The sequence below is a fragment of the Manis pentadactyla genome, chromosome 15 (genome assembly GCF_030020395.1).
Source record: "Manis pentadactyla isolate mManPen7 chromosome 15, mManPen7.hap1, whole genome shotgun sequence".
Classification (NCBI taxonomy): Eukaryota; Metazoa; Chordata; class Mammalia; order Pholidota; family Manidae; genus Manis; species Manis pentadactyla.
In genome coordinates, this window is record NC_080033.1 from 2,891,840 (window position 1) to 2,916,941 (window position 25,102).

General features: G+C 48.1%; 1 protein-coding gene across 5 annotated transcripts in view; it reads right to left on the bottom strand.

The window, feature by feature from the left end:
• The window catches only part of HIF3A (hypoxia inducible factor 3 subunit alpha), a 28,018-nt gene extending 20,298 nt beyond the window's left edge, over nucleotides 1-7,720 (bottom strand). Inside the window, exons 1-3 of one of the 5 annotated variants that reach the window (XM_036885383.2) lie at nucleotides 7,620-7,720; nucleotides 2,426-2,616; nucleotides 1,342-1,487 (exon numbers count right to left, since the gene is read on the bottom strand). In XM_036885383.2, coding sequence (XP_036741278.1) covers nucleotides 1,342-1,487; nucleotides 2,426-2,616; nucleotides 7,620-7,645 — 363 coding nt within the window. In that variant the 5' untranslated portion in view covers nucleotides 7,646-7,720. Of the gene's footprint in view, nucleotides 1-1,341; nucleotides 1,488-2,425; nucleotides 5,109-6,187; nucleotides 7,133-7,619 lie in introns of those variants that run through there. The other 4 variants (XM_057493285.1, XM_057493284.1, XM_036885382.2 and 1 more) reach the window with 4 other exon arrangements.
• Nucleotides 7,721-25,102: the final 17,382 nt, after the last annotated feature.

Sequence of the window (25,102 nt, forward strand, 5' to 3'; positions counted from 1 at the left end):
ATGTATATAAAACAACGTAATAAGGAACAACAAAACCAAAAGAGGGTAAGGTGATGACATGATGGGATGCTATCTTAGAGGTGGCAGTCAGGGACAGTTCCTTGAGGAGGTGACATTTAAGCAAATTGCTGAGCAAAGCCACAAGGTGGTCTCGTGGCTCTCTGGAGTACAGTGTTCTGGGAAAAGGGAATAGGAAGTGCAAACGATTTGAGGTGAGACCCCATTCAAATCCTGCCTGTTTCACCAGCCAAAGACCCAGCTCATCGTCGTTTCTATTCAGGAAATGAACCTGGTCCTGGCTTGGGGGGCGCCTTGGGTGACAGGGAACCCACACAGCTCACAGTCAGTGGTGATGCTCAACAGAGGCTGAGCCAGATCTCCTTCCTCTGACAGTACCTCTTGAAGCTGGCTTCAGATCCTTGCTCTGCCACTTCCTAGCTTTAGGACTGGGGGACATTCGCCTCTCTGAGCACCAAACCTCAAGCTAACAGAGAAATCGGTACCAGGAGTGGGATAATGAGGCAGGAAAAAGGAACGGATGGGTGCCAACTCTGGAGCTCATTTATGCGAAATAGGAAAAAGAAAGGTAACTCTCGTGGGGCTTGCCGTATGGATGAGCTGAAATTATTTCTCCTTCCTAAGTGTCTCTTCTTTGTAGTCCCATCCCATCCCCTCCTACGCCTCTTCTCCCACCAGACGCCCTGCATCCACTCAGCCCCTAGTCCCACTCCCTCCAATTCTATCTCTGTGCAGCACCTGGTAGGATCTGTAAAAAAGGTAAATCTGATTCTACCTCTCTGACACAACCTCCTCTCTGCTTAAAATCCTCCCACAGCTCCCCTGTGCCTTGGCTATAAGCCTTCTAATTTGGCCCTAAATTATCTAACCCCTGCTGACCTCTCTCGACATTTTTCTCTCACCTTTCTCCCTGTACGCGTCACCTCACCAGGATAAATGTCTTCAATTCCCCCAAATTCTGTTTTACCTCACCTCTGGGTCTTTGCATATTCTGTTCCCTCATTCCAGTCTTCACTGCTTCCATCCACTCCCCATATCTTTTAACTGATTAAATCCTTCAGGTTTCAACTCATATGTCTTCTCCTCCAGAAAGCCCTGTTACCCCCCCAGGCTGGGGCAGGTACCTCCTCCCAACCCCAGGGCTTGCACACCCCCGAGGCTGTCCCATCCTGGCCCTGACCACTCTAATTCTTCCTGTCTGGTGACACTTCTCCCACTCTGGACGGTGAGCCCTGTAAAGGCAGCACTAAGGCAGTCCTGGTCACCTCTGCAACCCAGCACCCCCCGTGCAGGGCCAGGCACCAGGCAGGCAGTTCCTCTCACCTGACTGAGGCCCAGGTGCTTGCTGACATTCTCCGACAGGTAAGCCATGTCTCCCTCAGCTGTGAGCACCATGACGAAGCCCTCCAGGGCCTTCAGGTAGCAGGCATCCAGTTGTTCTCCCCCTGCTCCCACCTGGTTCCACTGCCCTGATATTGGGGCCAGGGTGGATGGGGCAACTGCGGTCAGCCAGGGGCCCAGCCTGGCTAGCCTCCCTCTGCGTTTCCTCACTCCGAGCAACTTAAAGGTACCCCCTGGGTGAGTGAGGCACATCTCAGTGGCTTGGAGTCCCAAGGACGAGGGCACGGCCACCAAGGACTGGAATTCTAAGGGACCAGGGCCTAGGGAGAGTCAGAATTATAAGTGGGGCCAAGCTTCCCAGGGATTTGGAATCCTTGGGACAGGACCTACCAGACAGGCAGAACGTTAAAGAGGCAGGGACTCCCAGGTGAGAGACTTCTAAGGGGACCGAGTCTCCCAAAGAAATAAAATTCCACAGGGCAGGGAAGTCTAATGGGCTGAGCCTGCTGGAGGATGACTCCACTTTCCCTATAATAAAGTCTCTGCAGAGCAGAATTCTGACTAGGTGAGAATTCAAAGGGACGGCTAGTAAGGGAACAAGTGACAGAGCCAAGGGAGCTGAGGAGGGAAAGGTCTCCCGGTAGCTTCTCAGGGATATTTATTACAAGGGACGAGGCCTAGCCGAGAAGATCACCCAAGGGACCAAATCCTAGGGGCTGAGGCACCTTAGGGAGTTAGGTGGCCTCCTATTCCTTAGAGCGCCAACCCTAACGAGGTGCAGGTTCCCAAGAGCGCTTCCCAAGAGACGGGGCCTCACAAGTGATCGAGTGATAGACTTCTAAGGGGGCGGGACTTCTTAGAGAACTAGGCTCCAACTGGCCCAGAACTCGGAGGGGGAGGGGCCAGGCCAGGGTAGCGGAGTTCCCGGGGAGTGGGCTTCCGCTGAGAAGATGTCAGGGCGCGGGAGCCTACCGGGATAAGGCTTCCCGGAGGAGGGGCCTCCCGGGGATGCATTTCCCAGGGGCGGGGCCTTGCCGAGGGGGACACTCCCGGGGGCGGGGCTCACCTGCGGCGCAGAGGCGGTGCATGCGCAGGTAGCTGATGGTGAGGCGCATGATGGAGGCCTTGTCCAGGTGTGCGCTGACGCCGCGCGCGAAGGGCAGCGTGTGAGCTAGCTGGTACAGCACCTCGGTCTCCTGGCTGCGCCGGCTGCGGGCCGCATCCCGGGACTTCTCCTTGCGCAGCTCTGTGCTCGACCTGTGGGCACCGGCATCATTCGCCGGCGGCGCCCCCGGAAGGGACAGAGTTGGATGGGCCAAGAACGTGGAGTGATGCCACATGGAGCCCGGGCTCATAGAGGGCAGGGCCGCTACTGCACAGACGCTGTGTGGCCCGGGCTTGCTCCCGGAGCTCTCTGGACCTGGGAGGTTTATACTCGAGAGGCGCTCCTAGCCTCGAGTTTTATCTGTGCCTGCGCCAGCCCACGCTGCCCCCCGGCGCCTCGCTCCTCTCCAAGGCGTGCCCAGGGCCGCTGTCCCCTCCCTGACTTATCTGCTGTTTATTCCCCGGGCTTGGGACGCCTGGGGGACAGGGAGGCCTCCTGCTGGGAGGGGGCTGGCCGAGTTGGCCCGGAGCCAGGGGAGGGAGAAGATGCGTGCAGCCTTTAGGGCCCCTGCCTCCCAGAACCCCCTCTCTTGCCCTTTCCCCTCCAGCTGGGCTGAGTCCTCAGAATCTTGGAGCACCGATCTCAAAGTCCAACGGCTCACCAACAGGGGCCCTGCCAGGGTGACAGAGCAAACCAACCCCAGGTTCTGTCCAGCCAACAGCTAACCACTCACCCCTACCCTTTAATCCAGTTCAGTGCCTGAGTTCGGTGGGTTGGGGGTACAAGGGTGAGTATCATTTTGTCAGAAGTACCTGCCACTTATCCAGCTTTTCCTATTTTGTCAGTCCCTGTGCCTTGTGTGTAACTTACATTAACCCACTTAGAGCTCAGACCACCCTAGAAGGAAGGTAGTAACATTATCCCATCGAACAGATGAAAAAAACAAGGCAAAAGGTGCGGTGCTTGCCCGTAAGGAGTGAAGCCAGGGTCGGAATACCGCTCTGCCTTGAAGTCTTCAACTTGCTCTGTTCAATGGCCCTGGATTTGGCTCCAGGTTTTAGTGCTGTTTTTGCCACTGTCTAAAAAGTTGAACTCCAGATCTGTCTGAATCCACACTCTATACTTCTTTAAAAAAGAGAGTATATCACATAGTATAGTATATATAATCTTATCTATATTTATATCGATAAAACCATTAATAACTTGCTAAGCATTCCTGTGTCTGGCACTGTGCTGAGTACTTGCCTGAGTGTACTCACTCAACCCCAGGGGCCCTTAGGTGGCGAACACTTTAGACCTCCATTTCACAAAGGGGAAACTGAGGCTCTGAAAAGTGAAGTCCTTTGCCTAAAAAGTCACAAAACCAGTAACTGCCAGAACTGGGATTTGCACCTAGGCAGTGAGGTTCTGAAGCCTGCCTTCTCTAATTCCTTCCTTGGGACTCACCCTATGGAAGCCGACTCCAGAAGGGGAGGCCATCCCTTCCTAAAAGCCAGAGGCCACTTCTGGGGTGACATCAACCTCACCCCCAGCAGGAGACCTGCTGCTTCACCCAAGGGCACGAAGGGGAGAGGGGAGGGGAGGGGACTGTCCCAGCTGGCTGTGGTGGGGAGAACACTCCTCCGTGCAAGGGTGTAGGAGGCACAGAAGGGGGCAGGCTGGGTGGAGAGGTGAAGGAAGCCAGCAATCACCCCCATCCCCTCCCTCCTGGTTGGTGGGGGGCAGGGGCCTCCAGTCCTGCTCTGCCCAGAGGACATTCCGTCCTGTCCTGTTCTGTTCCAGCCCTGTTTGTCTTCCTGCCCAGAGGGTGGGGGTGGGCGGGCCTCACTCAGCTAGGGGCCCCGGACAGAGGGAACAGGGAGTGGGAACAGGAGGCTTGGGCCGCCCCCCACCTCCCAGGCAGCTGGGCTCTGTAATCCTCTCTGTGGCAGACTTCTCTGTCCGTAGAAGGAGCCAGCTGGTGGCTGCAACGGGACCCTCCTTCCAGCTCCCAGCCTGTTCTCCGGATGTTCTTTTGACAGGAAGTGTGGGCCTCTCACTGGCTGCACAGATGCCTGGGTCTCTGGCCTTTCTGTTAAATAGACTAGAGGCTGGTTCCTCTAGTTCTGGGTTCCAATCTCAATGCATTACTTACTAGCTGCGTGACTTTGGACAAGCTGCAGAGCCTCCCTGAGCAGAATAACACAACCTTGTAGGCTTGTTTTGAAGATAAGTGAGTTAATATATGTCAAGGGTTTAGAACAGGGCCTGGCAATTGGTTAATGCTATATAGATGTCAAACTTTTCATTATTCCACCTTTGTCTGCGTCAGGGATGGAAGGCTTAGGAGCCTCGTGGACACTGGAGAAACCCATGGGCCTTTGTTGTAACCCCGTGGTGTGGTGTGTGTGCACAATTACATACCTGACTTCTACATAAACTCTTTGGGAAGAAAACCAAGTAACAGTGATAGGAACAGTAGTGATGGCTTTAGCATACTGAACACTCACTGAGCTAGAGACCCCACTAAATCCTTCCAACAACCCAGGGAACTAGGAAGAGTGAGCTCCCTTTTACAAAGCCAGAGCTGCAGCTCTGGGCAATGGCCTCACCAGCCCATGTAACCCAGCTGGTAATCTCAGGCCCACCACCACTCCATTCAACACATCTCAGTTGGTCTGACCACATATGCCCCTTTTGCCTAGAACTCTGTCTGACTTGCACAGTTTATTGCACACCTATGTGGATCCTGCCCCCAAGATCGGTTCCCTCATTCCTCCTCATCTTGATCTGCTCCAGGGAGCGGGGCAGGTATGATCCCCATTTTCCAGGATATGAAAGTTAGGCTCAGAGAGGCAGGCACTGGCACAAGGCCACACAGCCAGGAAGCAGGTGAGCTATGTCTGAACCCTGACTTTGGGGCCTGTGCTCTTAAACGCCATGCCTTGGTGGGTGTGTCCATCCAAGGGACCCCTGCCCCACCCCTCCTTTGCCCAGTGGTCTCAGTGCCTTCCCCTCGTCCCACCCCTGCTGCCTCCGGATTTCCCCAGCTGGCCAATCTCCCCAGCTGGCCCCCTGCCCAGCCCTGGTCCAGCCCCCTGGCACTCTGCCCAGCTTGGGACGTGCAGCTGGAACCCTGCCACCCTTCCGCTGTGTTCCAGCAGAGAACAGGGGGCGGGCCCAGGGCCTGGAGGCCCCAGGGTGAGGCCTGGGAACGGGGGCTGGGGCCTGGTGCCCCGCCTCCCACCAAGAGAGGGAGAAGGGCCACCTGAAGACCTTGCCACCTGTGAGCAAAGCAAAGGCCCAGAGAGCAGCGGGCCCCTGCCCCACATTCAGGGCCCATCCTGGGCCTCTCTCCTGACACTCAGCTGGGTACTGGGGGTCTTGCCAGAAGTACAGAGGATTTGGGGGACCTTAGGTTGTATCTGGGCAGGGATCCCTCTTGGTACTGCCCAGAGGTGGCGTAAGAGGCCAGAGGCAGGGTCTGGGTTTGAGAACAGCCCTGGGGTGGGTGTTGGGGAGAGTTTCCCTGCCCCTGACTCTGCTCATTCCTAAGGACATGATAGTCCAGCAGGGTGCCTGAACCCAAAGTCCTATCTTCTCTGGAAACCCTCTGATTTGGGGGGCACCCAGAGTCCCATTAGGGTCTTCCCAAGAACATTCCTGCCCAGACTGGGGTGGCAGTAAGCCCGAGCTGGAAGAAGAAAAGGGGGTGAGGGAGTACGGGGCGGGGGACCCACTCACCATCACCCAGCCTCTCTTTGGCCCAAGTGTCATCCTTAGGGGCGCAGGAGGGGACGGAGCGTGGCTGGGGTCCGGGTGCGAGTTACGAGTGAGTGGTGAGCAGCACCGGGATGACACCACAGGAAAGGGCTGGGCTTGGGTGGGGAGGGAGCACCCCAGCTCAGCCCAGGAGGGGCCCCCCCACCCAGCCAGGAGGGGGCACAGGGAGGGGCGGGGCTGGGGATGGCCCAGAAGGGGTGGGATGGATTTCCCTGGCAGGCCCAGAGCCAGAGCCTGGAATAGAATGGGAGGGCGGGAGTTGGGGGGTGGTGAATGGCTTGGGGAGGTAAGAAACATGGGGGCTGTGTGGATGGATCCAATCAGACCCACGAAGCCAGGGAGGAGGGAAGGGGGTGAGGCTTCCTGGAGGCCTCAGATTGGACAGGGGAGGCTAAGGGTCTGGAACATTTTCCCAGGTCCCATGAAAACATGGCCAGATAGGACCCCTCCCTGGCAGTGGACCCAGGACACAGGCTCCCTGCTGCCCCTGCAGAACAGCACCTGCCGGGAGGCGAACTCAGAAAAACCTCCTCTGCCCAGGGTGACCCGCGGGGCACTGCGGCAGGGCGGGCTGCCAGCGCAGCTTGCACGGAACCAGCAGCGCGCCCTCCACGGGGGGCTTCACAAAATAAGGCTTGGGTGGGTCCCCCTCTCCGTCCCAGGGTCACAGGGACTGAGTGAGATGAGGGGCTAGACTTTGGGAAGTGGTCCGGCTGTTTCCCTGGTGTTAAAGGGGGCAACTCTACTTTCCAAAAAGATACAGAAAGGTCCCTGGGAAGGATCCCAAGTAGCCTCTGAAAAGGGGAACTCCCCCAGCCTATTTCTTGGGAACCCAAGGTTCGGGAGCCTGTGCTGGGAAGGGTCCAGTTAAAAAGGATCTCCCTTCTCTTGAATTCAGGAGCTGGCTCCCCATTCCAAGGGACTTACATCTGGGAAGGCTCAGTTTGGGGGTACCCCATATCCCCTAGGATCCCAGGAGTCTGTGGCAAGGAACGACCTCAATTCCGGGGGTTCGGAGGACAGAGGAGTCTGTGTGGAGGGAGAATGCCCCCCGCAAAAGCATCCCGGCAACTGCTGAAAGGCAACCAGCTTCAATTCCGTGAGGACCCCGAGTTTCACCGCCCCCACCAGGAGGGGAAATGACCCCGAAGCAGTAGGAAATTGGGGGATCGCTACCCTGAAGTCGCTCCTGGCTAGAGGGGCGGAGCGGCGGGAGACTTGGGGCCACCCCCACCCCAACATCCCCCAGGGTAGAGGGTGCGGCGGGGACGTGCCTCCAGCCGCGCGTCCGGGGGCGTCCCTGGTTTGCACCCACGCATCCCCGACGCGTCTCAGGGGTCCCTGGAAGGTGAGCCCCCCGACTCCCATCATCCCTGGCCCCCAACCACAGTACCTCGAGCGCTGCAGCCCCAGCGCCATGGCTCGCCGTCGCCGCCGGGACGCCCTCGGAGGCCCCGAGCCCCCTCCCCGGGCCCTGCGAGCCCCCTCCCCAGCTCCTCCCCCGCCGCCTCGTTGGCCGCGCCGAGCCCGGCCCGCGGCTCCGGTTGGGCGACCGGTCCGCCACTTCTCAGAAAGAGGCGGGACCAGGAGCGAAGACTTGGAAGGCCCGAGGAGTGGGGGTACCGTGGAGAACGCCCCCAGCCACACCCCTCGCCGCGGACTCCCTCGGCCGAGTGGCCAGCGGCGGCTGCGGGCCCCGCCTTCGGGCCCGGGGTCTCCCGCGAAGTCTCGGCACCAGCGCCCTGCCGAACCCAGCCGGTCCGCTCTGCCCCTTAGAGCCAGCGCCACTCTCCGACCGCCACCGCGGCGCGTCCCTCCAGCCTCCAGTCCCACAGCCTCCAAGTCGCCCAGCTCTGCCTCCACGACGTCCTCTTCCTTCCCACTGAGTCCCCCACTTCTCCTCGCCACCCACCAACTCCCCACCCCACCCCAGTTCTACAACCCCTGCCCCTCTGTCCCTCACCATCCCCGCTCGGTCCCCAGCCCTCCACCCGGTGCCGCCCGCCTCGTCCCCACGCCCGCAGGCTGGCACCCTCTGTATTCTAGCCGCACCTCACTGCCTCTAACTCCCTTTGCAGAGGGTCTCACTGTTGAATAGTTAAGTTTACGTTAAATAAATATGAAAACCCAATCACACCCCCTTTCTAAAAGAGCAGAGAAGTGTATCTTTCCACCAGCAAAGTAAGGAGAGGTACAAGGTCACCAAGGAGTGGTAAAAGTATTACACTGGGACAAGAAACAGACTGTGTCTTGGCAGAAAGGGGGTGCTAATCCACAGTGGAACAATATTCTGGATGGAGCTTCACGCCGGCAAGAGGCAAGGGAAACAAAATAAAAAATGAACAAGTGGAACTACATCAAGCTAAAAAGCTTCTGTACAGCAAAGGAAACCATCAGTATGGGAGAATATATTCATAAATGACATATCTGACAAGGGGTTAACATCCAAAATATGTAAAGAACTCACATGCCTCAACACCCAAAAAGCAAATGACCTGATTAAAAGATGGACGGAGGATATGAACAGATACTTCTCCAAAGAAGAAATTCAGATGGCCAACAGGCACATGAAAAGATGCTCCACATTGCTAATTATCAGGCAAATGCAAATTAAAACCACAATGAGATATCACCTCACACCAGTTAGGATGGCCAACATCAAAAAGACTAGAAACAACAAATGCTGGAGAGGATGAGGAGAAAGGGGAACCCTCCTAAACTGCTGGTGGGAATGTAAATTAGCTCAACCATGGTGGAAAGCAATATGTAGGTTCCTCAAAAAACTAAAAATAGAAATACCATTTGACCTAGGAATTCCACTCCTAGGAATTTATCCAAAGAAAACAAGGTGTCAGATTCAAAAAGAATTATTCACCCCTGTGTTTATCACAGCACTATTTACAACAGCCAAGATATGGAAGCAACCTAAGTGTCCATCAGTAGATGAATGGATAAAGAAGAGGTGGTACATATATACAATGGAATATTATTCAGCCATAGGAGAAGAGAAGTCCTACCATTTGCAACAACATGGAAGGAGCTAGAGGGTATTATGCTCAGTGAAATACACCATCAGAGAAAGACACACTGACTCCTCTGTCCTCCGAACACCCAGAAATGAAATGATTTCCCTAATTTGTGGAGTATAACAATGAAGCAAAGCTGAAGGAACAAAATAGCAGTGGACTCAGAGACTCCAAGAAGGGACTAGCAGTTACCAAAAAGACGGGGTGAGGGAGGGGGAGTGGGGAGAGAGGGAGAGAGGATTGAGGGGTATTATGATTGGTACACATGGTGTATGGAGGGGGGTCACGAGGAAGACAGTGTAGCACAGAGAAGACAAGTAGTGACTCTGTGGCATCTTACTACACTGATGGACAGTGACTTCAATGGGATGTAAGGGGGACCTGATAATATAGCTGAATATAGTAACCGGAACGTTTTTCATGTGAAACCTTCATACGAGTGTATATCAATGATATATTAATAAATAAATTAATTAAATTAAAAAAAAAACAGGGCTGGCCATAACCCTCCCCTCACCAGCTCCAGGGACAAAAGATCCACACTTAGCCAATCAGTTTATTCTGTTTCCCTGATCACAATGATTGGTTCAGGGAGGCCATGTGACCTAACCTAGCCCAGAGAGAACTAACCCCAGGACATTTGCTGAAACTATCAAGAAAGAGGGTCTCTATTTCTGCAGGAGTTGCCAAGTTGGTGAGCTCCGGGCCTGGAGCAGATGGGGCTCACCCTGTCACCAAGAATGGAGAGGCTTTATGAAATGAAAGTCAATTCAAGGAAAGCAGAAATAAGTTTGTGACAGTCTTGACACCAGCGCTTGTGTGCCTGGATCCAGCCATACCTGAACTTCACTTAATCTTGGAACCATTATGGATTTTTTGGTTTTTGCTATTATTGTTAAATATTGCTTTATTCATTTGCTCTGTGCTCACATTAGTTTGGGTTGATTTCAGCTGCTTACACCCAAAAAAGAATCTTGGTAACAAAAAATATCTCCCAAGCCTCAGTTTGGAGGCCCGTGGTGTATGAGAGCTAGAAATGGTTGCAGGGGAAGCAGTGTTCTATCTGAGGAAGCAGAGGCTATCCAAGTCATGGAAAATTGGCACTTGTTAAACAAACACTAAAACTTATATATACAGATGCAGCAGGCATCTATGATCTGGGTGAGTATTAAGCTTCACTTGGTAGTTGCTGGCAGTAGGGCCATAGAGGAAATGTGTTTGTTGAAATGGTTTCTAAGTTTTGCTAAAAGGATATGTTCTTGTCTGTCTGGAGAGACAGGTTTTGTTTCTAGAACTGAAGTGTAGAGGAGATCTTTTTTGTTTTATTAAATCATAGCGTGGTCCGAGCCACCAGGGACTGTGGGAATTCGGTGAAAGTCTCTCACCCAGACTTGGAAGACACATCTGAAAGGAGACTTAAAGGATGAGTAGGAGTGAGGAAGGTAAATAGAAGGCCAGGGAAAAGTATACTGGGCACAGGGAAGAGAATGCGATGGCTTGGAGACAAAAGAGAGCTTGAGGGACCTGAAATGTAGACTCTTAACAACAAAGCAAAATGGAAGGAACAAAACAGCAGCAGACTCACAGAGTCCAAGAAGGGACCAGTGGTTACCAAAGGGGAGGCGTGGGGGATGGCTGCAACCCAGAGTGTAAAGAGAGGAGGTGGGAGATGATGGTGCAGGCAGGAGAGATCAAATCAGGTCTGAAAGCCATTCAAGAGGAAAGGGCAATCTCCTGGGAGCACTGGGGAGCCATGGCAGAGTTTTGAGTGGGACAGGAACCCAGTGTGTGCCTTATAAAGACTCCATGGGTCGCTATGTGGACGGTGAATGACAGCAGTGAGACTGGAGGTCAGAGCAGGATGAAGGTTGGGGTACAGACCTGGGAGTGAAGAAGAGATGCCTGGGCCAAGGAAGAGGCCATGGCTGTGAAGAATGAGACAGACTGAAGAGATAATAAAGTTCACCAACATATCAGTATATCAGTATGGACAAACTGTGGCACATCTCCTCAATGAATACTTCTCAGCAAGAAAAAGGAATGAAAGAAGCCAGACATAAAAGATATCCTATATGATTTCAATTATATAAAGTTCCAGAATGCGCAAGACTAATCCCTGGGTGAAAAAAAAAATCAGGACAGTGGCTCTTTATGTCGATGGGGTTTGGGTTATATGGGCATATGATATGCATCTGCCAAAACTCAGTGAATGGTACTATTCAGATCTGTGCACCTTGTTGTATGTAAATTCTACCTCCAAAATAGAAAATAGGAGAAGTAAACAAATCTTGATAGACAGGCTGAAAGACTTAGGGGACAGTGGCCTGATGGCCGCAACTGCCATTGAAGCACATCAAAAAATAAACTGGAGTGATGGGTGGAAATATAATAAAGTAAATATAGCAAAATGTTAATGGCAGAAGCTAAGTGGCATGGTGTATGTTCACTGTAAAGTCTTTCCGGTTTTCTGGGTATTTGAAAATACCCATAATGAAATATTGGAAGAAACAAGAAATATTGAGGAGGCAAGAGGGACAGGGTTTGGAGATTAAGTGGTTGTGGGAATGAGAGAGTTTTTTGTTTTTTTTTTAAAGTATATTCTGCCTTGAGTTAAGGGAAGCCTTTGTGTTTTCAAGGTGAGTTGAGATCTTTTCCTGTCCTCTACCTCTTTCTTCTCCTCTGGATCTCTATATATCCTACAATATACTCATCCAAAGAAGCATCCATTAATTCAATTAATCCACCAAGTATTCACAGAGTGACAGGCATATGCAAAGCCCTGGGGACACAAGACAAGTAAATATCCCTGACTTGCCCTCATGGAACTTAAACTCTAGTTAGGCAGACAGACTGTACCCCAGAAATGTAAGTGAAATATATAGTATATTAGACTGTGATAAGTTTTGTGGAGAGATAGAGCCCAGAGGATGGGGGAGCAGCTGTAATTTTCAGTGGTTTGACCATAGAAGAGCTTAATGAGAAGGTGACATTTGAGCAAAGACTTGAAGGTAAGGGGGGGGGCTATGGGTTTCTTGGAGAAGAGCTTCCTAAGCTAAGAGTACAATAAGTGCAAAGGCCCTGTGGTTGGACTTGACTGGTGAGTTCAGGGATCAACAAGGAGGCCAGTGTGTCTAGAGCAGAGGGACAGATGGGGGAGTGGGAGATGAGGTCAGAGAATGTGATGTGGGGTGATGTGGGGGGTGCGGGGTTGACAGTGATGTCAGGAGATCATGTAGGAAGGGTTTTCAGGTTATGTGTAGACGTCTTTCATTCTGAGGGAGATGGGAGCATGGGAAGGCTTTGGAGCAGGAGAGTGACATCTCAGGTTTGAATGAAGTCCTCTTTTCTCTTGAAAGAACTGGAAGCTCTCTAGTTTATAATACAAGCCTCCCAGTGAGAAGATTCTGTTTGCTCGTGAACCTGCTATCTGGGCAGGGCTCAGTGGGGACAGCTCATCTCTGCTCCACCGACATCGGTTCCAGCAGCTTAAAGGCTGCGGACTGGAATAATCAGAAGCTTCCTCACTCACTCGCCTGGAGGGTGATGCTGCCTGTCACCTGGGACCTCATCTGGGGGCTGTGGCTGGAACATCTCCATGTGACCTTTCCATGGGGCTGCTTGGGCTTCCTCTCATCATGGCAGCTGGGTCCCAGAGGAGAGGGAGGGTGAGCAAGGAGACAGGCAGCAGCCTTGGAAGCCATCCAGTCACTTCCAATTTATTCCTTTCATCAAGATAGTTACGAATTTTGTCCGGCTTCAAGGGAACAGAAATAGACTCCATTGCTTGGTGGGAGGGGGCGAGCGTCCACCAGGAAGAGCGTGTAGGACTGGAAATATTACTGTGGCCATTTGGGGAAAATGCCTGCCACACTTTTCATAGGATGACAACTTGGAGCTCTGCCTATGAGCAGCACCGTGGAGGTGGAGTCTGAGGCCTTGGGGTGCTGGAGAAGAAGCACTTGCCTGATGGACAGGGAAACAGAGTTCAGCCACAAAACTCCAGAACTGCACACACGACTAACTGTGGTAAGTCAGCATCTCTGGCCACCGTCTCCTGCACATTGGCTCAGACAGTTTACCTGCTGATGCTCGCCTCCGTATGACTCACGTTCCCTACCCAAGGCTGGGGAGAGTTGTTTCCAACCTCTCTATAGCCACCTTTTGTGATCTGATTTTATCTCCACTCTCCCTTCCCCTGAGTCTGACTCCTAATAAGACGGGTTTATAAAGGCCAATTGGCATTCCGGGAAACACTACTAAGGGCAGAAAATCCCTCCAAACCAAGCCAAGGCTAACCTGAAATCAGGTGATGAAAGTACATCTTCATCTTCAAGTACAAGTCCTAAGCATTATTCACAGATCCTGTGCCAAGCACAGTCCGAAGCCCTTTGCATTCCTGCTCTTACTGGAACACCACGACAGGCCCTTTGGGGGAGCTTCATTATTTTCCTGTGGTGTAGCAGTTACAATCCAGGGGTCTCTGGAGCCAGCCTGCCTGGGTTCAAATCTTGGCTCTATCACTTGCCAGCTATATGACCTCGGGCAAGTTACTTAACTTCCCTGTGACTCAGAGAGTCATTTCTGAAAAATGCACTTGAGAAAAAATAGTGTCAGTAGTGGTAGATTGGATTACTGTTTCCAAATCTGTGCTCCCTCCTCGCTGCAGAACTGTACAACCATTATTTTATCATGTGACTTTGGAGGTCCTCCTGAGCGAGTCAAATACATTCCCTGACCCGCTGATGTTGGGCTGGGTCATGTGGCTTCCTTTTGCCAATGGGATGGCAAAGATGCTGTCTTCTCTCTCACACACACACACACACACACACACAAAAGAGACAACGGAACTTGATGTGCCTACTGGTAGAAGGACACAGCAACCTTTGAAATGTTTTCACCAAACTGACCCTGAATCTGATTAAGCCTGCAGATGTAGCTACTAGTTGATAGGAAAGACATGGACAGAGGAGCATGTTAAACAACACCATGAAAACACAACCAGCCGCATATGGACTGTGCAAATTAGACCAGCATTGTTCAGCAGAACTTTCTGTGATGGAAATGTTCTATATTTGTGCTTTCCAGTATGGCAGCCACTGGCTGCATGTGGCTATTGAGCACTTGAAATGTGCTGAATATGACTGAGGAACTGAATTTTTTAGGACAGCTCTTTACTTTTCTTTCTTTTTTTATTGAGGTGAAATTCACATCACATAAAATCTTAACATGTATCATTCAGTGATACTAATACATTCATTCATCATGCTTTGCAACCACCATCTGTACCTAGTTCCAAAACATTTTCATTATGCCCCAAAAGTAAACCCCAGTTACTCCCTACCCCTGCCCCTTCTAGTCCCTGGCAGCCACCAACCTCCTTCTCATCTCTGGGGATTTAACTATTTTAGATAATTCCATATAAATGGAATCATACAATATGTCGCTTTTTGGGTTTGGCTTCTTACACTTAGCATAATGTTTGCAAGTTTCATGCAGTAAGGCATAGCATTTACCAGTACTTCATTTCTTTCTGTGGGTGACTATTATTCCGTCGTATGGCTATATCACATTTTGTTTATCCTCTCATCAGCTGATAGATACTTGAATTGTTTCCATCTTTTGATTATTGTGAATGATGCTGCTATGGGCATTTTGTACAAGTATTTGTTTGAACATTGAACATCTGTTTTCAATTATTTCGGGTATATGCCTAGGAGGTGGGCTTGCTGGATCACGTGATAATTCTGTTTAACCTTTTTGAGGTAACGCCAAACTGTTTTCCACAGCAGCTGCACCACTTTACATTCCCACTAGCAGTGAATCAGAGTTTCCACACCTCCACATCCTCATGAACAGGAGGGCTGTGGATCCACCATGGAGGAGGAGGGAGAAGGACCCTCCCTCCCAACACACACCTCTTCTGCCCTAGAGTTAATTGCCTGCTGAAGAAACCCCTTCACAGGGCCAGGCATTTCCACCTTATACAGAACTTCTGACCCTCATCGGGATTAAAGTGTGTCTACCTCTTTTTTCCTCTTTGAATTGATAAGAGGCTGCCTTCTGTTCTTTAGCTTGCTGAATGCCTGCCCTGGAAGTATGGGAATATGTCTTAGGAACTATGGGAGGGGATTGTCCTATCCCAGTTGGGATGGGCCAGGGGTTAAGAACACTTGTTTTGGAGTTTAGGAGACCTGGGTCAAATTCAGGGTCTGCCATTTACATGATGTATGATATTGGGAAAGTCACATAGTGTCTTGATGATTCACTTTTTCTCCTCTGGATAGGGGGGAATCACAAGACTCCTTACATCTGAGAGACCGGGATGGATTTAATTAGATCAGGCACGTACGTGCTTGGCTCAGTGCCTGAGTCCTGGTGAGTTCACAATATTGGTTGTCATTCACTCATTCATTCATTTGCTCATTCATTCAAACATTCATGATGCATCTATTCTCTGCCCAGGGGTGGAGAGAGAGAATTTTGTCAGAACTGCCCCTTCCAGCTAAAGGGCTCCAACCTGGAGTGTGGACGGAAAACACTCAGGGTGGCACTTTCACTGCCCACAGGTCCGCATACGTACACGTACACGTGCACATAGATGTTTCATACACGGATATTGCATAACAGCCTGCCATTAATACATGTCAGTATAAACCCATGTGGATTCTGACAGATTCACGTGTCAGTTTGAGATAAGCTTAGCTTAGGCACGCCTTGACATTAGCATGCTCGCTGATATTGGCACGTGGCTACATGTTGGTGCAAGCACTGATAGGGACTATAAATAAAGGCACTTGACATGCATATAACATGAGGAGAGCTCACACTTGTGTCTGTGGTCAGACGCATGCAGGTCATAATTCCCTGTGCAGATGCTGACATATATGGCGGTGCTGGTGCGGGCAGCTGCTTGGACAGCAGTGTGATGGACCCTGTGGCCCAAGTCTCCTGCTCGGGGCTTCAGCTCCCTGGCATCCCCTACAGGAGGATATCTCACTCAACTCCGGGACGCCAGGGTCCCCTCTCAGCCCTCTGAGCCCTTCAACACCAGTGGCACAGACCTCACAGAGCTTGGTGAGTGGCTTCAGCAGCCAGGACCATCCCAGGACGTGTACGCAAATCTGTGGGGCTCCTGGCAATTGGTGGCCGGGGCCAGGGACTCCAAGTCTCTTGTGACACACTGCTCAGCCCTGACGAGGGGGTGTTCACTGGGTCCGCCCCAGTCCGCCTGTGCAGGAAAAATCTGTTAGCCATCACCAGAGGCTTCAGCCACTCCCATTTTACATATAAACAGCAAGAAACTTGCACTACTTTAATGTACTCTGAATTTTCCAGGAAAGCAGCTACGTGTGAATCGAGGGAAGATCAAACCCAGTTTGGGGAAGAAGTTGGTATTGGGAATGTTCAGCATTTCAGAGCGTCTCCCGTCCTCACTGTATTTGAATCTCCCATGATCCAGCTGGCCACCCTGCTTGGCTTCCCCTGTAATCCACATAGACATATGAATGTTCCTATTTAGCCCTTATTTCAAAATGTCAACTATAACAGACATTCGACCAACTCTTGTCTTATTCACCTTAAATCTAAACTTACCATTCATCAAAGGCAGGACCATCTGGTCCTGTTATGTCTGTGAGCATCGATCTAATGGAGTATCTCATATTTATTATAAAGCGCATCAGTCATCCACAATTCCAAGATCCAAATGACTGAAAAGGGAAGATTGTTGTCTAACTTACTCGATGGCAAACATGCCCCAACCCAGGCTATTTTTGGCAGCCTGTATTTATCCCACTTTGGTGTGAATAGCCCACATTTCACTGCAGAAATACCGGTGGGTTTGGTTCCAGGAGGCAACCTGAGTCCAGCTGGGCTGTTACACCAACTGTGCCACATACGTGTGCCTCCTTCCTAAAATCCCAGCATCTCCTCAATGCCTAAACACATGCACCAGGTACAGGACTGTAGACTGCATTTTTCTTTTGTTTCTTCCGTATACTACACGTAAGGTATTGCAACGATTTTTAACTCTGTGTACGTAAGTTACGCTGTGTATGAATTTCATTTCATGATAATAAAGGGATATTATAAAATATCTATTTTTTTTTAAAACAGGAGGGAACTGGATTGAATAGAGTCAAGCCAGTGGCTCCCAAAGAATGCCTGCAGCCCCCCTGGGGGTCTCTGAGATCCTTTCATGAGCTCCACAAGGGCAAAACTACAAAAATACTAAGATGTTCTTTGCCTTACTTTTCTCCCCAGGTGTAAGGTGAAGTTTTCCGGAGGCCATGTGATGTGGGCTGATGTCATTGCCCTGTGTATATGTTATAAAGCCTTATGTATGTTATGTGCCTTACGGAACACGTCAGGGATTTATTATTGCTGTTTTTAAATGAACAAATAAGTCTTTCAAAAATCTCTCCGGTTTAAATGAATACAAGGTAAATATGGGTAGCTATCCAGTGGTGTGCTAGACAGCCCCTACTGGAGCAAGAGAGCCGAGTGTTAAATTTTCAGGATTATGTGAACCAGTTGTTCAAGCTTTGGGAGCTTGAAATGGGCCGTGGTGGGAGTAGTTACACCACGGAAGCATTTCATCTGGGAGTTATTTTTCCTTCAAGACAGCCAGTTACCGATACACCATATTGTATATAATCTGTGTAAATAAAAATGCTTGGGTTGGGAGGGTCCTCAATCATTTTTAAGAGTATGAGGGAGTTCTGGGAACACTGGGAGCCCTTGGTTTAAAAAACCAGTCAAGTCCTAATCAAAACCTGACGCGCCCTCTGGTGGTAGATTTCAGGGTAGACGTGACATACACACTCAAACACGCGCATGTTCCCCATTCCCTTTCATCCCCAGCTCCTGGCAGCTGCCCATCTGCCTTCTGTCTTCATGGGCTTACTTTTTATTTTGCATACTTAATATAAATGAAATAAATCATACGATCTGTGCCCTTTTACGGTACTTTCATCATTCACTTTGCATAATATTTTTGAGGTTCATCCACACTGTAGACTATCAGGCAATACTTGATTCCTTTTTATAGCTGAGTAACATTCCATGGTGTGTATGTACCACCATTTTTTAAATCTATTCACTATCTGGGATGTTCCCGTCTTTGGGCTATTGGGAACAGTGTTGTTATGAACATGGACATACATGTCTTTGTTTGAGTTCCTGTGGTCAATTCTTTGGGGTATGTACCGAGAAGTGAATTTGCTGCATCATACGGTAGTTCTGTGTTTAATTCCACAGAGGCTAAACCATTTTACATTCCTATCAGCAACGTATGAGGGTTCAGATTTCTCCACATCCTCTCCAACTCTCATTATTTTCCATTTTTCTTCTTATTATAGTCATTCTAGTCGGTGCAAAGCCCTATCCTGTTGTCGTTTTAGTTTGCTTTCCCTTAACACATAATGATGTCGAACATCTTTTCACGTGCTTATTGGCCATTTGTATATTCTTTTTGGAAAAATGTCTATCCAGATACTTTTTCCTCTTTTAAATTGGTTATTTGACTTTTTATTATTGAGTTGTAAGAGTTTTAAAATATATTCTGATACTCATCCCTTTTCATATATATGATTTGCAAATATTTTCTCCCATTATGTGGATTGAATTTCACTTCCTCTATACTACTGTTAGCAGCACATAGGTTTTTAATTTTGATAAGGTCTATTTTTTCTTTGTTGTCTGTATTTTTGATGTCTTATCTGAGACAAAAATTGCCTAAACCACAGTCATCAAAATGTATCCCATTATTTTCTGCTGAAGAGTTTTGTAGCTTTGGCTCTTATGTCCATGGTCAGTTTTGAGTCAATCTTTTTGTGCGGTATGTGGATGGGTCCCTCTTGGTTTTTTTCTTCCTCTTCTATTTGTGCATCTCCTTGTCCTTCTCTTTTTGCTTCTGCACATCCAGTTTTTCTGGCACCACTTGTTGAAAAGATTAGTCTCTTCCCTACTTGTCTTAGCATTGTTGTTGAAATTTAATTAGGGTTAGTTTAACATAGTTTAATTAACACAAGGGTTTTCTTTTGGATTGTTAATTCTGTCCACTGATCTGTCTGTCCATCCTCAGGCCAGTACCACTCTGTCTTGACTACTGTAGCTTTGTAGTGAGCTTTGAATCCCGGAGTCAGTCCAACAACGTTGTTCTTGTTCAGAATTGTTTTGGCTATTCTGGGTCCCTCACATTTCAATATGAATTTTAAGATCAGCTTGTTAATTTCTGCAAAGAAACCAGCTGGAATTTTGATAGGGATTGCCCTGAATTTATAGATCAAATTGGGAACGTTGGCATCTTAACAATATTAAGTCTGCCAAGTAATGAATGTGGATACATTTCAATTTATTCATAGATTCCTTAATTTCTTTCAACAATGCTTTATTGTTTTCAGTGTACAAATTTTGTACTACTTCTGTCAAATCTATTCATGAAATGTTTTATTATTTTCGGTACTATCGTAAGTAGAATCGTTTTCTTGATTTCATTTGCAGATGGGTCTTTGCTAGCGAAAACAATCAGTTTTTATATGTTGATCTTTGTATCTTGCACCCATGTGAATTTGTCTGTTAGTTCTACGGTGGTCTCAGAATTAGAAGCTTTCTTAGAACTAATATACAAGATCATGTCATTTGCAAATACAAATAGTTTTACTTCTTTTCCAGTCTGAATGTCTTTTATTTCCTTCTTGCCTAATTTCTCTGGCTTGAACTTCCAGTGCTATGTTGAATAGAACGGTGAGAGTGGATGTACTCATCCGGTGCCTGATTTCGAGGAAGAACATTCAGTCTTTCACCATTGACTGTGATAAGCTGTAGGTCTCCTTGCAGATGCTCTAGATTGAGCTGAGAAAGTTCTCTTCCATTCCTCGCTTGTTCTTTGTTATTATTGTTGTTCTATCATGGAAGAGTGTAGATTTGGTCAAATGCTTCTTCTGTGTCATTTGAGAGAATCATATATTTCCTCTCTATAGTCTACTAGCAAGGTATATTGCATTGATTGATTTTCATGTTGAATCAACCTTGCATTACTGGGATAAATCACAGTTGGTCATGGTGCATAATTCCTTATATAAGCTACTGGATTTTGTTCATTAATAATTTTTAAAAAAATTTAGTTCATATTCATGAAAGATGTTGGCCTATAGTTTTCTTTTCTTAAAATGTCTTTGGTTTGGGTATTGGTAAGACTGGCCTCACAGAGTGAATTGGAAAGTTCTCTTGTTTTGTTTGGTTTTAAGCTTGTGAATGATTGGCATTAATTTAAGTATTCATTTTTCTTGACCATTTTCGCTAAAGTTTTTCAATTTTATTGATCCTCTCAAAGAATAAAGTTTTAATTTCTATGATTCTGTTTTATTTTTTCTATTCTCTTTTCATTTACTTCTACTGGAATCTTCATTGTTTCCTTGCTCTGCTCCTCTGGGTTTGTTTGCTCTTATTTTTCCAAACAGAAGATTGAGTGATTGCTTTGAGATCTTTCTTCTTTTATAACATAAGAGTTTATGTAGGGACTTGATAACAAGGGGAGTCTAGTAACCATAATATTGCTCATGTAATTGTACATTAATGATACCAAAATAAAATAAAATACAAGTTTATGGCCATAAATGTCTCTGTATTCACCACTGTGGCTGCATGCCTTATATTCTGATATGTTGTTTTCATTTTCATTTATCTCAAACTATTTTTGAATTTTTTTTCCTTGACCCATTGGTTGTTTTATTTAGGAATTTGTTTTTAAAGGTTCACATATTTGTGTGCTTCCCAAATTTCCTTCTGTTACTAATTTCCCATTTAATTCCATTGTGACAAGACTTTTACATGGATCAAGGTATTTTTAATGGCCTAGCCTATGGTAGATCCTGGAAAATGTTACATGTGTATTTGCGAAGAATGTGTATTTTGCTGTCTTTGAAGCATTTTATAGATGTCTGTGAGGTTTCGTTGGTTTATAGTGATGTTCACATATTCTATATTTTTGATGACCATATGCTTTGTTGCTCTTACTGAAAGTGGGGTATTAAAGTCTCCAGCTATTATTGCTCATTTGTTCATCTTTTGTTTGTTTGTTTAGAACTCAGACCTTTATTTGTGCTGTGAAGGGGAAGAACAATGATTAAGCACCATGTACATGATGCAACAGGGCTCATTTTTAGCGTACGGGCAACATACAAGTCCTTTAACCACCTAGCGTTACAGTTTCAGTTTCACAGCCGCACACCGAACATATCTCCCCATATGTGCATGACTCTTGGAATGCCAGTGACAGTGATTGTATCATGCCCACATCACTGGTTAGGAACCGGACTCTCATACCAACCTATTTTTACACATTAAAAAAAAAAGGAACCCAGGATACAGAAAAAACCCAAGAGTTTTACTTTACTTAAGTGCAGATTTAATTTATTAAAGTGAACTTTAAGGGGAAGAGGGGCATGATAAAAAGCCATTGCTCTCGCTTTCCCAATTCACTAGATGCATCTCAGATACAGCTATTATCAAAAAGAGTTCTCGGATCCTTCCCTGAATGTTGACAAACAGACCACATCTAGTAAAGCTTCTCCAGTTGTGCTCTTATTCTCCAAAACTGATTTTGGCTGATGGTGTCCCTTATGGTGCTGGAGCATTTCAAAAACACCTCAGGCAAACAAGCTGATAGGTGGGGCCCATCAGGAGTGACCAGATTCTTGATCATCTCAAGCTCTGGACAGGAGGGGCGCTAAGAATGAAGCTGCCTCTCTGAGGCCACTGACATTGGCAGGATGGTGATGAATCAGTGCTCCTCCACAAGCTGTGACAACAGCGGGACAGGGCAGGTCAGATCAGTCGTCATCACCGAGGGCTGGTTCCCTTACTGCCGAGCCCTGCAGGAGCCGGCACCTTCCTCGAAGGCGTCCCTAGGCCCTGTGTTTCCCTCCACCCGGGCTGCACACTCAAGCTCTGCACCATGGACCACCTGCCACTGACTATCAGGATCTGTCCTCTAGAACCACATGCTCTTTGGACCCTCCCAACAACCCCATGAAACGAATTGCAGCTGTGCCTCTCCTCCTGTTCCTTTTTCTCGAGTTTACGGAGTCTCTGAACTTCTTCTAGAGTATATGACACTGAGGATGATTCCAATTAGCTGTCCAGAGGGTAAACGAAGTGGTTTAGGGCAGGTTCTCTCAAAGCTTCTAAGGATAAGGTCCCTAGGAAATATACAAATGGCAGGAGTTTTGTAGGTGGGCAGGGGCAGTTAGCTTAAAATACATGGAGAAAGTCACCCTCTCTGGTTTGCACATCGACGACTCTCAGTAGCGCTGAAGGCCAGCAGCACCCTAGAACCACAGCAAGGAGGAGGACTCAGAGCTGAATGCACTCTGATACGGAGGAGCCCAGGAGGGGAGTAAGATTATGGAGTAATGGGGACGTTTTCCATTTGCAAGTGCAGAAGATGAAACCATACTCTTGCCTCCTGTTGAATTCGTACTTCTCCATTGTTACCTGCCTCGACGTGCTTGCAAAATAAGGACAGCTGTGGAAGATGAGAACTTGGTGAATCACAGGATTCTGTTGCTAAAATAAAATGTTTTTCAGAATTTACTTATCCAGGGATTTTTCCAGCGCGTGTGAGACATACATGTGCTTCTCTACGGCCTTCTACTTTAAGAGATATGATAGATGCCAGCAGGCCTTGCTGGGCAACAAGTTGCTCAGCTCATTTTGCCTCAAGCCACTCATGACATACAGGAAAGCGTCCTCAAGGACAGAGCGTATAGGTCTCGTAAGGCTCACAGCCTTCATGTTTAGCGATGATGATACCCAAGAGAGCTCTCTAAACTGTCCTGTGTCCACAGGGGAAGAGGCTTTCTGGTTGCCTTAGGTCAACTGTAAGCATAACGGAAGTGTCATCTAAATGGTGAAATAGAAGTTTTCTACCTTTGTCCCCCAAAAAGAACACTGATTTTGACAATCACCCACTGTCAAGAGTTTAGCTACGCTACACCAGTACCAATGTCATAGTACTGTTGCCAAGCAGCTCACAGGGGCCTTAAAGAGACCCTAGCTTCCCCCTGCCCACGTAAGTGCATGCCCTTGAAAACAGCCCATAGAGACAGGCACAAGCGAATCTAAGTTCTGGACTTCCCCAACAGTTGTTGTGATCAATAGTCTTCTTCACCCCTCAGGGCCTTCCTCTTGTGTGTCCCTAAGATAAGACCCCCATGAAGCCTACCAAATTCCTGTTCTTTTGAATTTAAATGGACTGATTTGGCCTTAGCCCAGGAACGCCAAAGCATTCCACTCCTGTTGCACTCTGTTTCCGCCTGCACCCTGCCTTGACCTCCCCTTTGACGCATGCCATGGACTTCCTCCAGGTCCTGTGTGTAAATAAACTCTATTTCAATTTCTCCTGCGGTCTTCTATTGAACTATGGCTCACCATCTGGCACCCCATGCTCTCCTTAATAAATATTAATGTAAGAAAGTCATAACATCTGCAGACAAGAGTATCTTCTTGGAACTCTGGGAGTCCAGCAGAGAAATTCCAGTACACCACTGGACCATACATATATACGTACATAAACCCATCTGAGATTGGATGCATTGAAGAAGAGGAACTTTATTCAGGTCACCCCTTCCCCAAGGTGACACAGCTGAGTGCCACGAGAGATCTTCTCAGCCTATGACTCCTCCCACAGGAAAAGTTAGAGCATAGGGTAAGCACCTAGATTCTCCAGCTGCGTCTGATGGTGACTGGGGAATGGGGAGTGGCTGGGAAAACAGAAGCCTGGGTTCCTGGAGGGCATCAGGGCACTGCAAATCCTACTAATCACTTTGCACACACCATCAGGAACACTAAGGATGCCTCATCTGCAGATCCCCCCACGTTCCACAGGCACCCCCAGTGCTCTGCACACCTCACCCACCTGCAACCCATTCCATGGCCAGCTTGCTGTGCATGCCCCCAAGGTCAGCTAGTGTGAGTGAGTTTTTGCATGCAGCTAGGGAGCACATGCAGAAAGCTGACCCAACTCTGCGGGATTGGTGGAAAGCACACAAACTTGAGCAACCAGTGCCGCCTTAGGGAAAGCAGATGGGAAGCTCAGTGTCTGGCCTGACTTTGCAGTATCAGACAAGGCATACAATTTTAAGAATTCCCCCCAAAGAGGGAACAAGGAGTTTGGAGCAGGAGCATCCATAGAAAAGGTCTGAGGGAGCCTCAGAGCCCCTAACAGGGCTGGTGAAAAGTATTTATCCCCCAAACCCAGTCAGTAAAGATAAAAGGAGATGACTTCTTCAAATGCAAAGACAGAAATGCAAGAATTCAAGGAACATGAAAAATCAAGGAAACATGATACCACCAAAGGAACACAGTAACTTCCCAATAACTGACCCCAAAGAGATGGAGATTTGTAATTTACCTGAGGAAGAACTCAAAATAGTTGTTTTCAGGAAGTTCAGTTAACTACAAGAAAACAGAGAAACACAAATCAGTGAAATCAGGAAAATAATACCCAAAGGGAGAAGTATGACAGAGAGAAATGATGAAAAGAACAAATTCTATAGCTGAAGAAGTAAATGAATGAAATTTTCTACAGTAGAGGGCGTCAGCAGCAGACCTGAAGCAGAAGAAAGAATCTGTCAAGTAGAAAGAAGACAGGTAAATTGAAATTGTCCCATCAGAGGAGAACAAAGGAAAAAGAACAAAAAAGAGTGAAGGGCTATATGAACTACAGAATGCCATTAAAACAAAACAAAAGTATGTATTATTGGAATCTCAGAAGGAGAGGAGAGGGAGAAAGGGGCAGAATGCTTATTTAACAAAATAATGGCTGAGAATTTCTCACATCTGGGAA